This window comes from Condylostylus longicornis, unplaced genomic scaffold, assembly GCF_029603195.1.
Source record: "Condylostylus longicornis isolate FDR11 unplaced genomic scaffold, ASM2960319v2 ptg000028l, whole genome shotgun sequence".
NCBI lineage: Eukaryota > Metazoa > Arthropoda > Insecta > Diptera > Dolichopodidae > Condylostylus > Condylostylus longicornis.
Window position 1 is genome coordinate 733,219 of NW_026577997.1, and position 18,433 is coordinate 751,651.

Consider the following 18,433-nt stretch of genomic DNA (forward strand, 5'->3'; position numbering starts at 1 on the left):
AAGTCCTTGAAAAAATTTTTGCCATCTAAGCTGCACTTGTTTGGAATCAACAGTTTGGCTTTTAAAAAAAATTATCTATTTGAAAAAAATTGTTAAAATATTATCTATTTCCTACTTTTTTGCGTTATTAGAAAACAAATTTAAAAATAATATTCAAAAGGAAACCTCATACAAATAATATTACTAAGACGAAATACATTTAATTTATTTTTATTTAGCTCCAACTTAGTATTAAAAAATATTTTCTTGATGACTTTTCTGGCTACTTTTTTTTTGTTCTTTAAAAAGTTCTTTAAAATTTTTGTAAATTTTTTTTTTATTTTAAAGTGATTTTCATTAAAATAAATTTTTGTATTCACATAAATATAAAATGAAAATTACAAAGTCGTTGCTTAATAAAAAAATGTTATAATTTTCCGTTTAGACTTAAAATTAGTAGCTGCAATCTCAACTACACACAAATTGAGAATAGATAGAGTACCTGTGGTACAAAATAGGGGAAAAAAAGAAAATGATGCCAGAAATTTGTCTTGTGACCTTGTTAATCAAATGCTTGAGCATCGCAAATAAAACATTTTCTGGGTTATTATTAAATTATTTTTCAATCATACGTTTCAGCTAGCAAAAAAAAGAGGCAGGGAGACTATTGCAAAATTCAAACAAACACATAGATAGTTTGACTTTGCAGAACAAAGACATTTTAATACTTACAAAATTTTAGTTGTGGGCTCGAATCGACAGACAATAGGCTCGAATTTTTTGTTTTAACTAAATTTTACTAAAAAACAAAAAATAGCAAAGAAATAGCAAAGTTTTCTTGCATTTAAAAAGTTTTTATTTTCTGTTTTTTTTTTATATATTAAAATATTAATTTCTTTTAACTTTAAGAGAATAAAGAGAAAATATATATGTAGTTGTTTATCTATCTTCTCATTACTTTTTATAAGAAGAATATCAACTAAATATGAAAATGTTTTTTTGAAGACATTTTCGCTTGTTTGCTGTTATATTCTTCTTTCTTCAATTTCTGACTACATACATAAATTTTATACAGAAAGGATGAGAAAAATATCATTACAAATAATAATTCTTCCTGGAAGAAACTAACTTAAAGCAAGCAACAACAAACAAAAAATTAAGAAAGGAAATATATTCGTATGCTTTTTTTCGTATGCTTAAATTGCATCCGAAATTTTTAATATAATTTGTTTCCTTTTCTAATGAGAGAAAAAAGTAAATCATTTTTAAATAAATCATGGTTTTATTATTATTCCTTTTGACACTTCGTTATGCATTATTATAGTATTGCACCTTGTACATATATACAACAAATTTTAATTTGAGCCACTTTGATTAAAGCAATATTACAATTTTTTTAAGACAAAATTTTTGTTTTTAAATAATTAGCGCTTTTTATAAAATTTTGCACAAGCAAATATTTGAAAAATAATAATTTTGTTTAAACTACATTCTTATACTTCATCTTAAATAAGCTATCGCAAAATTGCAAATATACCTAGATAGCATTTATTTTATTTCTTAAATGACCGAATAAAATGGAAAACAACTATACCTTTGGTATATTTTAAAGATCGTTTATTTTTCCGAAAGTCCATAAACAAAAAAAAACAGGAAACTAAAATGTATAAGTAATGGATTAAGAATGAAAACTTACATAAGTTTGTATGGGTATATAACTTAGTTTCTTAGTAAATGCAATGTTTTTGTACCGAATGTCATTTTGTATAAATAAAAGCTGAAAAAAATATATATATTCTATTTCACGTTTATTCAACTAAAATATCCATGTAAAGACCAAAATATCAAATCGTGAAACAAGAAATGACATGGTTATACTTTACAATATTAAGACCAGAATACGTAAATTTCTCACTTCACAAGTATTAGAGCTTATTGACTTATTGTTTTTGAGCAGATGCCGATACATATATTATATGAGGATAGTGAAAATTTATTGAAGCATAAAGCATCTCTCGTAAAATCCCTTTTTTAAATCTGATTAAAAATAATTACATTTTAAAAATTTTACACAAAATGAAAAATATCCAATACTTGTGTGAATGGTTTTCTCTTTGTTATGTTGCTATATTATAAACGTTAAACAATGTCAAATATAAGAAACACTAAATAACAGTAGAGCTTTATAAGGAAAAGAACTAATTTTATATTTTTTATAAGGATGAAGAAAAAAATTCAACGGGTAAAAATTTATTACACAGAAAAAGAAAAATAAATTGTCCTTTCTTTTGTTTGTTGTTTGCCATCCCGTACATACCTACATATACTTGCTCTTCTTATTATGGCCACTGTTGTTATTTATTTTTTTTTTACTTTAATTTGTTTTCCTGATCCACATACGGATGAAACGATCGGTAGTGTTTGTTATTTTATTTCCTTTCATTACTATTTTTTTTTTCTTATACGATAAAGAAATTTTTTTAGAATAATTTTTTTGTTGCTGTGTGCTGCACACATCACTACAAATTTCGTATCCTGGACATGGTTTATATACTAAGAAATTGAATTTATTTACTCTCATTTTATTCATACAAATTGAAGGTAAATTTGTTGGGATTTTCTATATTATTTTTGTCTTTAGAATAAGACTAGCAAGAAAACCAACAAGCTTTCTATTTGTTGTTTTTGTGTTTTTTGCTTCTTAACTAAGAATGAATAAAACATATGGTTTGTGGCTTTTCTTAGAGGTTATACGGAATAAAAAAAAGGATACACGAAAATTGTTTTATTTATACTTTTACTTTTTATTTTTATCATTTTGGAAATGAAAAAAAAAAATTATGAGAAAATTCTAACATTTTGTACACATATACAAGCCAAGTTATATGTGGTGTGGTATTGAATACAAAAGTGATATAAGATAATATAATTCAAAAAAAAAAAAATTTATAAGGCAAAACTTGAAAATTTATTAATTTATTTTAAATATACTAAATGTATTATATTATAATAAGGAAAACAAAATGAAAAATTGAAAACGGATAGAAAAAATTAAAAAAAAGAGTACGAAAGTCAGAATTTACGTTTCAGTTTTCCATTTTAAAATAAATTTATAATAAAGTTTTTTTATTGTTTGTTTGTGAACTAAAATGTGTTCCAAATTTATTTGAAAATAGGGCGTGTATTAAGAGAATTTTAACATTTCTCATAAAAAATGTGATTAAAAATGATTTGAACTAACACCTGGTTTTACTATGATTCCACAAAGACTTTATGATGCTAATGTTCTAATTCATAATGGACCTTAACTATGTTAAAAAAAATTCAGTCTTGCTACACAATTCAGTAATTGCAATTCATAAGCCAAAAATTGTATTAATACCGTATTACGATAATTTTGAAGTCAAGGAGAGTTTTCTTATTTTGTTTTTATTTTTAAAATATGACCAACATTTGCTTGTTGAATGGAAATAAGAGCCATATTGCCGCCCCCTAAAATAATTTTTGTTCATTTTAATCTATAAATGAAATTTCCAACAAAAAAACAATTAAAATAAGGAAACCATTGAAAACACATTTTTTCGTACAAAGTCAAAAAATTTTCCAGCTACCTGTTTTAGTTGCAAATATTTTACTGTTAAAGTATTAAAATAATGCCGGCACTTAATCTGACCCTGGAAAATTTTCATATTTATTCGTATGAAGTACATATATACACGTAGGAGTATGCATTAGAGAAGACAAAAAAAACAATTTAATTTAGAAAAGGTTGTGACAAAAACCAAAAAGAAGCGTCTTCACCTATTTTTTTTACATTTTTACTTTAATATTATTTTTGTTTTTTTTTTTCAAATTAAAATTGTTTATATGCCAGTAACAAGAGGTTTTTTTTATTAAAAGGATCTAAAAATGGATGAAAATTTTTAAAAATAAATAACATTTTAATTTAAATTTGTTTTAAATAAGAGGAGGAGTATAATTAAAAGTAAATTTATTTATAACAGTGATAATTTATTTCGTATATAATTTGGAACATTCTGGTGAATAGTAGTCCAACTTTGTATATGAGGCAATATTTCTTTTTTCTTGAAAATAAATTGAATTTATAAGTCGATTTTATAATTATAATTAAAATACGAAATCAAATTGTGGAACTTTTTACTAATTTGATTAAATATCATAATTTCGTAATTAAATATTATTGGATTCAGACTAAAAATGGACTGTTTCTTTTATCTGTGTAGAATACTTGAAATTTTGTTTTTTTTTTAAGGACTGCAGATTAGATTTCCACGGCAGATAATTTTTCAACTAGTGTTAACTAACAAATTATGTCTGTAATAGTTAATAGCATTAAATTCGAATAACTGAAACCAACAGGCATTATTAAAGTCAAATATGCAGGAAACATATTGTTTGAAAAATAAATTTTGTTTCTTATTTTTAGACTGGCGGTGAATTGGATAAAGTTGAAGTCAGTTTTATATTATGTGCCGTTTATTTATTATTGGGGATGGCTTTAATTGCAATGTGTTTTAATTTAATGCAAGTAAGTATATGATAAAAAAAATATCTTTTGATGTTACTATTTATTTTTAATATAATAATAAAAGAAATTAAAATAATATAATTATTAAGAGGGTAAGTTAGTTAACTAGTTCTAGGTTAGGTTAGATCGACATGGTTAATGTAAGGTACATATAGGACAGATAGGCCCGTTATGATATCGCTGAATAAGAGCTCTAATTCTAAGTACATATATAATATAATAAAATTAAGAAGAATTCGTTTAAATTTTACCAGTGAAATAAATTAAAGTTTTCGTATTTAAATATCAATTTATTCTGCAATATAATGAAAAGAAGTTATAAAAATATTTTTAACTTATCGTAAAATAAATTTAAAAAGGAATACCGTATAGGCTTAAAATCAAAAATGATGAAGATTTTTAATAATTTTATAATTACAAACCTTTTTTTAATTAATCGTTTTTTTTTTTTGTTTGGTTTCAATAAGACTTTTAAGTACTCGTCATTCTAAAATCCTTGGAATGTTAAAATCAAGAAAATTTCTCTTGAAATATTTTAAAAGATGTTGTAAGATTTCTACTTAATAGAAATTTGGCATTGAATGTTTTGGTAGTTTAATTGAAATTTCCATTGGAATGGTTTTTAATCTATCAACATTTTTTAAATTAATTTGAAATAAATTGAAATTAAGAAAAAGAAAAGTTGAATTCTGTTAAAATTGCAGAATATGAAGTAAATGATGAAGATGATTATAATGATTATGATAACGATCGTAAAGATGACGACCTGTGATTATATTAAAGTAAAAGTTTTAAGAAAAAAAAGAATAAAAATTTCAGAAATTTCTATAATGGTTTCCTCTTTTTGGAAAGTTACATTGGAAAAACGTCATCAAAAAATTGTTAAAATACATTTTTAAAGAATTAAAAAAATGAAAAAGAAAAAACAATAATAAGTTTTTCCTCTTAATTTATTTTTTGTATTGAAGAAATGTAAATTTTTTTTTAAATTTTAAATTCAAAGAATGTAAATGGAATTTTAGTATTTTAACCTTCAGATTTTCCCTTAAGTGATTTGGTTTTGCTCATACAATCTTATGGTTTTCATAGACAGAATGTTAAATTTTTAATATGCGAAAATTTTTTTACTTCTTCTATTTTTGTTTATGAGTTCCACAACTCCACTTCAGTAACTAAGTTTTTTTATTTAAATTAATAGGATGCCATAATATATTAAAAGAAGTACATGTACTCTTTAGATAGATAAAAAAAAATTTGGGGAAAAAAAATAATTTTATATGTTTCAAACTTGAATTTAAACAAAATTTAAAAAATTAATTTTTGTATATCCAAAATCAACCGTTCCGAAATCATTTCCTCTTTTCAGAAATAAAATTTCAAGCTCAAAATATAACAAAAGTATCATTAGTAAAATAAATTCTTCAATTCAGAAATAGAATTGAAGAAAAATACATACATACATATATTTTATTACGAAATTGTATCACATTTTTAGGTATAGAAAATAAATAATTGTACAATACGCATTTTTTCCATCGATATCTGAGTATTCTCTTCCTCTATTTAAATTTCAAAGCAAAATGAAACAAAAAAATTAATTTTTTCCCGAAAATGTGTTTTAGGTATATGAAAATTCTAAAAAAAATGCATGAAATATGTGTGCAATGTTGGCGAAAGCGATCTCGAGCGGGTAACGAGTAAGAAAAATTGCAAATGTGTTTTATATAGAATGCAAGAATTATATAGAATGCTATAGAATATTATATAGACGCAGTCATTGAACGACAAAGTAAAGCTGTTGATTTGACACAATTTTTTTGAAGAAGTTTAAATATGCATCACATAATTAACCAGTTCGACTTTGATTGCTTAATTATTTTATTAAATTTTATATTACCAATGATAAATTATTTAAATATGTCTGCCTCTCCTTCAGTGATTTTCTTTACAGTTTCTAAGAACATGCACTTTTGAATGAACAATGATGTGAAAATTCGTATATTCAATTAATTTAATTGGTTCAGTAAAAAATTTTTTTATTGAAATTTTCTTTTCATTTTAGATTAACTTCCGTTTTATTCTAAAAATACAATTTTATGTATACTGTCTTGAGAATAATATATAATATATTCCCATAAAATTCACATGCCTTTTGAAAAATTCGTTTTCTTAAAAAGATGGGAAATCAAAATGAAAATTATAATGTGAAATTCTAAAATAATGAAAAAAAAGCAAAAAGTAATAAACAATATAAAAAATTGAAGTGAAAATCATAAAGTGGAAACGGAAATAGCAATTTTTTTTTATGTCACAGCTTATAATGGATTTCGTTTTATGAATTTTTTGATTTTATTCACACATGTATGTGGAGTGACTTATTGCTGTTATTGAAAAATAATCAATTTTTGTAAAATTTGTAAATCGGGTTCCTGTAGGTAGTATACAATTATATAAATGTGATTCTATCTTCAAATGATCCCAATTTTCATTTGAAATTTTTACATTGAAAATAATTTTACAGGAAAATTGGAACATCGATTTGCCTTTTACAAATACTAAAAATCTTAAAAGCTATATAAAAAAATTTCTAAAAAATTGAATCGTCAGTTCGAATATATTAGGTAACCGTTTTTCAGTTATACTCCATTACTTTATTTTTAATGTAATAGATTTTAGTTAATTAGTTATTTATTAATTTAGCTTCATCTTTCTTAGTATCTTCTGTTTATTCTAGATTGAATTATATTAAAAAAATTAGTTTGCTCTTTTATATTTTTTTAGAATAGAAATTTTACTTTATTTACAACTTATTTATTCTTCTTAAGCAATTTTTCTTCAGGATCTATAAAAATTTTACTACAAATTTAAAAAGGAAGAAAAAAAATTATAAAGAAGCTTTGTTTTCCTTTTTTTTTGCTTCTTAGAAAAATTTTTGTTATTGTCAACTTTAATAACATTTTATAGTCCCAGTTCATGTTTTTAAATTTAAAAAAATCATATTTAGCATAACTGGAATATAGTTTTCAAGTTGAATTGAAAAAATTCATCCCTATATGTGAGTTACATATACGACACCTACATACATATTTATGGATAAGTAGGTATGATTTATTCTTAAGAAGAGATTGAAAAAAATTTTTACTTCAAAAACTTTTAATTTTGTTCCTTAATATTATGTAGAGATTTTAGGAATTTAAAGAAATAACATTACCATATTATTAGGTTGTAGTTTCGGTTTCTACATTTCAATATTAAGTTGTCAATATCTTTTTATCAAAATGCTAATTTTAAAGCAGTCTATGAGTTCTAACAAGGTCGTGCGAAAAACGTTACTAGATATTTAAATAAAATTATGCGTTGACGCCAAATTTAATTTTCTACTAAATTTTTTACTAACATTTTTAATAATTTATTTTGCATTTACAGGAACAAGTTATTCATAATATGCAAGCTTTTAAACGTGTACTACGTGGTTGTTTTAGATGCAACAGGTGAAAATTTCCAGCGTATAATCAAAATGAAAAATAATAAAAAATGAAAAGTTTGAATTGATAAACGAATATTCTTAATTCATTCAACAATCAGTCTAAAGAAAAAGGGACTAAAAACAACTATAAAAATAATATACAAATATAATATACAAAAAGAAAGAAAAAAATTAAAATGTCAAACAATAAAATTGCCAGAACATTATGATAAAACATCGAAAATTTTCTTTAGGAATGAGAAAAAAATTTGTAGAAAAGGTTGAAAATATAAAAATTATAAGAATTATGCACGTGTACTTTGGACAGTAGAGGCGGAATTCCAGAAAAACAAAAAGAAATAAAGCAAAACGACCAAAATTTTGAATTTTTTCGGATGTCATTTTTTTCTCAGAATTGAGCTGATAAAAATGATATTTTTATGCATAGCTAAAGCTAAAAATAATCAAAAATTATGAATAAAATTACTGATAACAAAAATAATCAAAAAAAGTTATCACATTGTGGTATGAGACGCAGTTATTTCTATAATTTAAATGATAACCATCGTTATTGTGTTAATTACCTACTATACTTATAAAAACGTATAGTAGGGTGAGGCTGTTAAAAGGATGTTTGCTACTATACACATTGGGCGAGAATTTCTTTTTTAAGTTAAACTATACGTTTTTTTTCTCTTTTTTTCTAAAATAAAAGTGAAAAAAATAATATTAAAATAGAATGCCCCAAACAAAAAATTACAGGAAAAAATGTAAAAATAAGCATGAAAATAATTCTGGAAGAATACAGATAAGAATAATGAAAATAATAAGTCAAGAATAAAATGGCTATAAAGCGGTCACTTAAGAGATTAAACAAAGGGTTGTTGAAGTTGATTTTTATACTTTACCAGGAAACTATATTAAGTGCAATATTTTTTTAGGTATATTCAAAATATTTTACACGTTCATAACAATATGAAGTAAATCATAATGTTTTTAATGGATTTGAATATATAGTTTGAAACGATAATATGCTGGGGGTTATATTTCAATTAATCTGTGGATGTGAACAATAGAAATCAATTATATTTTGAAGATTTTATAATATTCAAATGAATTTTTTGAAATAAGATTAATTAACACCTGAGTTGTTTGATTAATTAACACCTGAAGTGTTGGTAAGAAAATCTAAATTTTTGTATATTGCATACTTTTTTACAAATTTAGTATTTCTTTATACTAAATATAAGCTAAAAATGGATTTTTGTAAATGGTCTGAACTTTCTTTTGATTGTCTTTTTAGTTTCGCTTTAGTAATGTTATTTGAAATTAAAATTTAGCATAGTGCTTAAAGTGGTGAACATTTAATTCCATTAACTAAGTATAAGAGAGTTTTTTCATTTTATTAATTATTTGAAACTATATTCGTTTTAATTTGGGTCGTTGAAATTGAATTAAAAGAGATTTATTTAAAAATTTTATACTAACAAAATGACCCACATTATAAGGATGCATTAAGAAGTTTTTATTACACTTTTTTTGCATTTTTATATTATTTTGAATAATTCATTAACAACTACTTACTTTTTTTTGCTTTTATCTTTTCAGGAATTTATTGCACTAATTATGCTGTGATCATCTTTGTTGATTTTTAATTATTGTAACTCCGCAAAGCAAAAATTTTTCATCATTATTTAGAGTGTTTTTTTTACTGTGAGAAAAAATTGACTTTTTAACTATGCAGTGGGATGTCTTTTATTCAGCCATTATGTACTTTTGAAAAAACAACTAATTTTCAATTCATATTAAACTGATAGTCTGACTATGAACATGTAAATTAAAGTAAATAGCACTTGAAAAAGAAAGATATCAAGGTGTACACTTCCATCTTCACATCATTTTCATGTTAATTAGCATCAAAACCATTGATAAATTTCAAATAGCTCGATTAAAATAAAAGAATGCAACAATATGATAATGAATTAGCATAGAATGGGAATTAAAAATAAAAAATTATAGCCTTTTACTGGTTGAATTATATTTGTGATGATTCTTACTTTTCTTATTCTGATATTATTAATTAAAAAAATCTAACTCCATTTAATTTGCACTACATAGTCAAAGCAAAGTAAACCAAAAGAACATATTATTAAGTGTACATTAGGAAGAAGAGAAATAAATGAAAATTGTAACAAATTCAAATCATCGGTTAAAATGTGTGGGAGTGGACTAAACTAAATATTGAAGGAAATTATCATTAGAAAAAGAAAATTAGATTTAAAAGATTAAAAAAGAAAAATTGAATAGTTTGTAACTTGAACCAACATTGAATGAAATGGAACTAAGCAGGAAGATACTTAAAAATAATATAATTGCAAAGATGCAGGCTTTTTCAAATTTCTTTAAGAGCAATTTATAAATTAAATCTCAATGTTAGAAGAATAATGAGTATTACATTATAATATATAATTTAAAATAAAAAAGAATACAAAAAGTGATCTATTGGAATTCGAATTTGGATTGGATTAAAACAAAAATAAAAATTAAAATTATATTGAGGTCAAAATTTATTTTAAATTAAATAAGTGTAAATTGGGGATATTCAAAAGATTTTTAACAAATTTTTTCAGAAAAACTCTTAAATTTTAAATATATAAGTAAGAGTTGTGAGATACCCAAAATACACAAAATTAAGAAATTACTATTTAAAAAATGTTGATAGAGTTATTTTATGGATTAAATACGTAAATATAGTTTTAGTTTAAGTAAAAAAGAGAGTTTTAGTAAAGTAGTTTTAAGAGTATTATTGGTATAAAATTTAAATTTCAATTCAAAGTTCATTGCTTTGAGTTAGTTATAGCGATAAAATTAATTTTAATTGCCACAATCTTAATTTATTAAACGAATTAATAAATGCTTTGGAATGAAAATATTTGATTATTTTTTTAAATTCTAAAAATATATCATAAATAAAGAAAAAGATAGATAAAGATAGAGATATAGCAAGCATATTATTTTATAATTAAGATTATAGATTTCAAATAGATTTGAAATATGAATTAAATTGTATGACAAAGACAAGTAATTTTGTACTAATAAATTGTAAATTATTTCCAATTTAATGTTTAATATGTATGATATTTTCAAAGCCGAGGATAACGGAAGTTTCGAAGAGCTCAAATTCTTTTCGAGCAAAATTTTGTGAAGATCACTGAGATCTTATTGGTTTTAGGAAAACCGCATGATAACGCTAAAATATTGAAGCTTCGAGTTTTATTATTATCCTGGGACTGCCTTAGGTTTTAAAAACAGTTCGTAATTAAATTAGAAATATCTAAAATTTTATTTTATATTATTCAAAAAATAACCCATACTTGGAATTTCCTATCTTTTACAAGAAAATTGTACATTGGTTACATTAAATTTATAAAAACAAGGATATTTACAGGTTGAAGGTACTTAAATAATCAAGTTTTTTTCAATTTCAGTGGTATCTTATCTCTGTTAATAATTAAATTTAATTAAATAATTTATAATTTTTAATTACATGATTTCAATAAATTCACTCGTATTATATGTTACACTCTTTATTTTTTCTTTTAAAGGAAAATTTAGGGTATTATTTCTTTACAAATGAAGGGTTTTATTAAAAACTAAGATTCTTAATTATTTTTGATAAATGCTATTTCTATTATTATTATTACTAATTTATTTGAAATATTAATTTTTATTTTTGTGTCACCACAAGAAAAAAATATTATTTTAATTAAAATTTCTGTATACAAAATAATTAATCCTTAAAATTATAGTATTTAATTACCGATTTACACCTTTTCAAGAAAAGAGTATAAAATATTTTTTTTGTTCTCTGTTATCCTTTGTGTGTCATTTCTTTAAATATAAAATTATTCAACTTTTTCGACCTAATATTCGTTTTATAGGTCCTTAAAATTACAGTATGGGTGGGAAAAACTTCCTTATGACTTTTGAAAGGATTTTACAAAAAAAGGACTATGTAGAATTTTTTATATTTTATTTTTTGTTTTTACCGCAAAATGACAAGTTTGTAGCGCCTTATCTCAACCAGCATAATAAATTAATACGGGTGGAAACAAAAAAAAATTTTGTTACTCACTTTAATTTTTATTGTGGGCTTTTTCTTCTTTGTTATGGAAAATTGAAAGAAAAACACTGTAATATCAACAACTTCAGTGATAATTATAGCAAAAAATGCAGAAGTCAAGAAAACTTTTATCGTAGATAAAATTAACGAACGAATCCTTTTTTAATTTGGCTATCAACAAACAAAATAAACAAAGCAAAAATATAATATTTATCTTATCTAAGTGTGAAATTAAATACAAAATTAAATAACAATGATTATAAAAGTACAAAAAACAAAGCTGTAGAGGAACTACAACAGTTAAAGTACAAAACAACTGTAGAAATTAAGGACACCGCAAAACAAAAAGTGAAACTTTTGGTTTGTTGTTTTTATTTACAAAAATAAAACTTTTATTGTTGTTTTTCTTTTCTTATTTGTTTTTAATGAATGGTCATGAAAAGCCATAAAGGTTGTTTCCTTTTATCAGAAAAAAGAAATCGTTATAAAATTTAAACGGTCTACTGATAGGTACCAATCTATTGTCAAAACGGTCTCCTGATGTAGCTCATTTATATTTAAAATATTAACCGTAAATCAATGGTTAAATTAATTTTTATAAGATCTTTTTGAATATTTTTTCTATTATGCTAAGAGTTGTATGTATTGTCTTGCATTAATATTATATTTTAATAAAAATGAAACACAAATTAAATGAAATATTAAATGAAAATCAAATTCTTTAAGTTTAAAGAATCTTTAAGGTTTTTAAATTTTTTGAATTTCTGAATATTTATTACGATTTTCAATAACTTAAAAAAAGTGAAATAAAGAAAACTTCTTTTAATATAAGATTTGATATTAAATTATTAGTATTTTTCAATAAAAATAAAAAGGCTTTAATTAAGTTTTCTACTTTATACAAAAATTTTAATTAAAAATGTAAAATATAAAAATTTGACTGCTTTGTCTCAACTTCTTTTGAAGAAGTCATTGCTAAAACAATTTTAAGTACAATTTTAACTTTGAATTGGAGTAATATATTAACATATAATATACATATCTACTCATAATGTCATAAAACCACATATTTAAATAACGTTCGTACAAACACATTTCATTTAGTCAAACTTAATAAGTAAATATTTATATACATTACAGTCTGAATTTGGAAGAAATTAAAAATTTGTAATATGTATGTACGTTACATATATGATGAAAGATTAATGCCATAAAGTATGACGGCAGGGTTAAAAAATTTTTAAAGATAGTCAAATTATTACAGATAGTTTGAACAGGTAGTCAAATTATTAATGAATCTTCTTGTAGCATAGGTTTATGTAATATAGATATTAAAGCCCATATACTAACTTCTAAAAATATAAGTTAGTTCACACAATTTATGTATTGAGTTCCGCTTTGTTAAGTCTTCTAAGTCATGTTTGAATATACATTTTCTTTTTTAATCCAATTTGGAAGGATCAACGTACAATTATTAGTTTTTGATGGCATTAAAGTTTTTGAATCACTTATGTAGCTTTTCACCGGATCCCTTACACTGTTAATTAAGACACAGCAGGAATTCAAACATTTTCATTTTCTTCCTTCAAACGTTCACATTTAATTCTACATCTTCCATTTCTTATAAGACATTTATGAAGTTCTTCTGAAAGAAAATTTTTTCTCATTCTCTTGTCAAGATGTGCAAGCGTGTTTATAAAAGTACATGCGCATGGGATCATAACAATATTTATCTTTTAAAATTTAAAATATTTCTTTATATACTAGGAAATATAAAATAATGATAAAAGCTGAGCTTTTTCGAAAATTCAGTTCTAACTTAGTTCTGAATGTAAAGCACGTTCGATAAATTGAATCTGCAAAATCTGTAAAAGTAGCATGTTCGATAATGTTCTCGTGCAAAAAAAGCTCGTTCAAAAATACGATTGAGCTTTAAGTTCTTAAGCAATTTTAAAGATTTTTTTTTAATACTGCAATAAAAGTGAAAATTAGTAAAATAGAAAAATGTCGGATATTGAAGAATTAATGGGGTAAATTTATGCAATTTTTGTTTTGTACATTTAATAATTTATGTTTTTCTTTCATAGAGAGCTAGAAAATGAAAAATTTTCCAGATAAAAACGTATATTACTTTTTTCAATTTTTTCATTAAGTAGATCAATTATCTGATCTGTAACATATTTGCCTAGAAATTTTTTTTGTTCTTCAGACATATTTCTTTTTTTATTTTTATAAAATTGACAATTTGCAAACAACAAAAAATAGCTTCTTAAAAAAAATTATAGACATTTCAAACATGCAAAGATATGTCATTCAGATTGTAGAAGTTCGTAAGTATGCGTAAAGTTAGATCTTTCAGTACAGAACTGAATTATCGAGAGAAGAAATGGGCTTTTCATAGTGAGCTTCTTAATTTAAAAATAATTTCTAATATGTAATTTCAATTTCAAAATAAATATAAAATTAATTCCCATACCAAACATATTTATACATATATGGGTGTGTAAATGTAGAAGTTATTTTTTTTGAGTTTTACAATTTACGATATTATTTTCTTTGAACTTACCACGTATAGAACCTAAATTTTGTACATTTTTCATGTTTGGTTATACACCTAAGTATATATGAGAACTGTTTCACGAGCATTGTACTGTCATTTCTTCTTGCTTCTCTTAAGGTATGCAGATATTAGATTGTTCTTGAAAAAAGTTTAATTTAATGATTACATTGTAAAATACAATGTAAGTTTTATTCTTTTTCTTATGGATTAAAAGCAAAAGTATTGTATAAAAAAATTAATTTTTACGTATTATGAAAATATTATACAGCACATGTCTATAAGTATATAATTATATATGCAAATAAAAAGAATGTATATGGTACACCCTCGACATATTATTACAATTATGAGCGATTAACCCTAAACTTCTTAATAAAATTTCTTTCAATATTGTTTTCTCAAAAATACACCTTTCAATCAGTTACAAGTATAAAAAGAACCAAGAATATATAGCTTACGATATATGCAATAGTTCTTATTGTGAAATGCTTATGTAGCGGCTCATTGCATGATTACTATCGCTAATTATCTTCAAGATATTTCTTAAATTGGCAACATTAGGGTTAATAAGCCTCAAAAAAAATATAAAAGGCAATGACAAGAGGTGAAGAATTTTAGCTTTTATTTATACTTTTTCTTTTTTTTTTCTTTTAAATATGGCATGTTTGGAAAATTTGATAATATCTTAGCCCAACATAAGCAACAAAAAATGGTTACATAAAAAAAATAAACTTGAATGAAAATATAAGAACAATATTTTAAGGGAAACATTGCAAGAAAATAAATAAGCATAATTGCAAATTTGACTTTTAAAAATAAGAAAAAAACAAACAGTACAATCAACATAAGAACAGAATAAAATCAAAAAATTTAAGAAGGATAAAAAGGATAAAACAAGAGAAAGAGTAAGAACAAAAACACATTTTTAAAAAAAAAATTCTTGTTCTTTTTTTTCTCTTTTTTTATTTTTGTTCTTGCTTTAAAGCAAGAGTAACTAACCGCAGAGCATGAAAAGTTTAGACTTTTTGAACTTTTAATAATATTTTTCAAACTCATATAATTTAAGGTAATGTGTACGAAATAAAGTTATAAATTACTTGTACAAAAAATCCCATTTTACCTTCTAATATTTTGACTAGCGGTAGGAGCGGGGAACAAAGTAAATGTTTCTTGTGTTATGAAAATAACATAAACGAATGAGAATTTTTAAACCATTAACATTTTTTATTAGCCTTATCCATCATACATATGAATTTACATATTAATATAATTCTACATACGCATACGTATTTTGGTTCAGTTATTTATGACAATTTGGTCTTTGATTCGTACTAATTGCATTTAAAATCAAAACTTATAAGAAAGTCCGAATTTAACAAAGTGGACTGATTTTTGAAATGCACAGTGTATATACATATGTACATTGTTTTTAATTAATTATGAAAATTCCACAATATTGTGACACTCTGCTGCCTTCATCTTTTTTTGCGACACAATTTCCATGCATTTTGCTACATTTTATTTACCGTCGTTCTAGAGCCTCTCAATTTCAAACGCGTTTTCTGGCTAAACTAAAAGAGATAGAGCGATTTTAAGTGTTTTTTGTGATCACTGGGAGTTCACAGATTCTGCCAATATATGACAATGGACTGTAGCAAAAATATTTTTGGAGATATTCAAAAAATCTTTTACAAAACTTTAAACGCGTTTTCTGGCTAAACTAGAAGAGATAGAGCGATTTTAAGTGTTTTTTGTGATCACTGGGAATTCACAGATTCTGCCAATATATGATAATAGGCTGTAGCAAAAATATTTTTGGAGATATTCAAAAAACTCTTTTACAAAACTTTAACCGCGTTTTCTGGCTAAACTAGAAGAGATAGAGCGATTTTAAGTGTTTTTTGTGATCACTGGGAATTCACAGAGAGATAGAGCGACTTTAAGTGTTTTTTGTGATCACTGGGAATTCACAGATTCTGCCAATATATGACAATGGACTGTAGCAAAAATATTTTTGGAGATATTCAAAAAATCTTTTACAAAACTTTAAACGCGTTTTCTGGCTAAACTAGAAGAGATAGAGCGATTTTAAGTGTTTTTTGTGATCACTGGGAATTCACAGATTCTGCCAATATATGATAATAGGCTGTAGCAAAAATATTTTTGGAGATATTCAAAAAACTCTTTTACAAAACTTTAACCGCGTTTTCTGGCTAAACTAGAAGAGATAGAGCGTTTTTAGGTGTTTTTTGTGATAACTGGGAATTCACGGATTCTGCCAATATATGATACTAGACTGTAGCAAAAATATTTTTGGATATATTCAAAAATTTTTTTGCAAAACTTTAAACGCGTTTTCTGGCTAAACTAGAATAGATAGAGCGATTTTAAGTGTTTTTTGTGATCACTGGGAGTTCACAGATTCTGCCAATGTATGAAAATAGGCTGTAGCAAAAATATTTTTGGAGATATTTAAAAAAATCTTTTGCAAAACTTTAAACGGGTTTTCTAGCTAATCTAGAAGAGATAGAGCGTTTTTAGGTGTTTTTTGTGATAACTGGGAATTCACGGATTCTGCCAATATATGATACTAGACTGTAGCAAAAATATTTTTGGATATATTCAAAAATTTTTTTGCAAAACTTTAAACGCGTTTTCTGGCTAAACTAGAATAGATAGAGCGATTTTAAGTGTTTTTTGTGATCACTGGGAGTTCACAGATTCTGCCAATATATGACAATGGACTGTAGCAAAAATATTTTTGGAGATATTCAAAAAATCTTTTACAAAACTTTAAACGCGTTTTCTGGCTAAACTAGAATAGATAGAGCGATTTTAAGTGTTTTTTGTGATCACTGGGAATTCACAGATTCTGCCAATGTATGAAAATAGGCTGTAGCAAAAATATTTTTGGAGATATTCAAAAAACTCTTTTACAAAACTTTAACCGCGTTTTCTGGCTAAACTAGAAGAGATAGAGCGATTTTAAGTGTTTTTTGTGATCACTGGGAATTCACAGAGAGATAGAGCGACTTTAAGTGTTTTTTGTGATCACTGGGAATTCACAGATTCTGCCAATGTATGATAATAGGCTGTAGCAAAAATATTTTTGGAGATATTTAAAAAAATCTTTTGCAAAACTTTAAACGCGTTTTCTGGCTAAACTAGAAGAGATAGAGCGATTTTAAGTGTTTTTTTGTGATTACTGGGAATTCACAGATTCTGCCAATATATGATAATAGGCTGTAGCAAAAATATTTTTGGAGATATTTAAAAAAATCTTTTGCAAAATTTTAAACGCGTTTTCTGGCTAAACTAGAAGAGATAGAGCGATTTTAAGTGTTTTTTGTGATTACTGGGAATTCACAGATTCTGCCAATATATGATAATAGGCTGTAGCAAAAATATTTTTGGAGATATTTAAAAAAATCTTTTGCAAAACTTTAAACGCGTTTTCTGGCTAAACTAGAATAGATAGAGCGATTTTAAGTGTTTTTTGTGATCACTGGGAGTTCACAGATTCTGCCAATGTATGAAAATAGGCTGTAGCAAAAATATTTTTGGAGATATTTAAAAAAATCTTTTGCAAAACTTTAAACGGGTTTTCTAGCTAATCTAGAAGAGATAGAGCGATTTTAAGTGTTTTTTGTGATCACTGGGAATTCACAGATTCTGCCAATATATGATAATAGGCTGTAGCAAAAATATTTTTGGAGATATTTAAAAAAATCTTTTGCAAAACTTTAAACGCGTTTT

General features: G+C 24.4%; 1 protein-coding gene across 4 annotated transcripts in view; it reads left to right on the forward strand.

The window, feature by feature from the left end:
• The window catches only part of LOC129607617 (TWiK family of potassium channels protein 7), a 70,461-nt gene extending 59,876 nt beyond the window's left edge, over positions 1-10,585 (forward strand). For 3 of the 4 annotated variants that reach the window (XM_055518707.1, XM_055518710.1, XM_055518708.1), the window contains 3 exons: positions 4,427-4,528; positions 7,955-9,172; positions 9,603-10,585. In XM_055518707.1, the coding sequence (XP_055374682.1) occupies positions 4,427-4,528; positions 7,955-8,023 (171 nt within the window). In that variant the 3' untranslated portion in view covers positions 8,024-9,172; positions 9,603-10,585. The remainder of the gene's footprint in view (positions 1-4,426; positions 4,529-7,954; positions 9,173-9,602) is intronic. The other variant, XM_055518709.1, reaches the window with a different exon arrangement.
• The last annotated feature ends 7,848 nt before the right edge of the window (positions 10,586-18,433 follow it).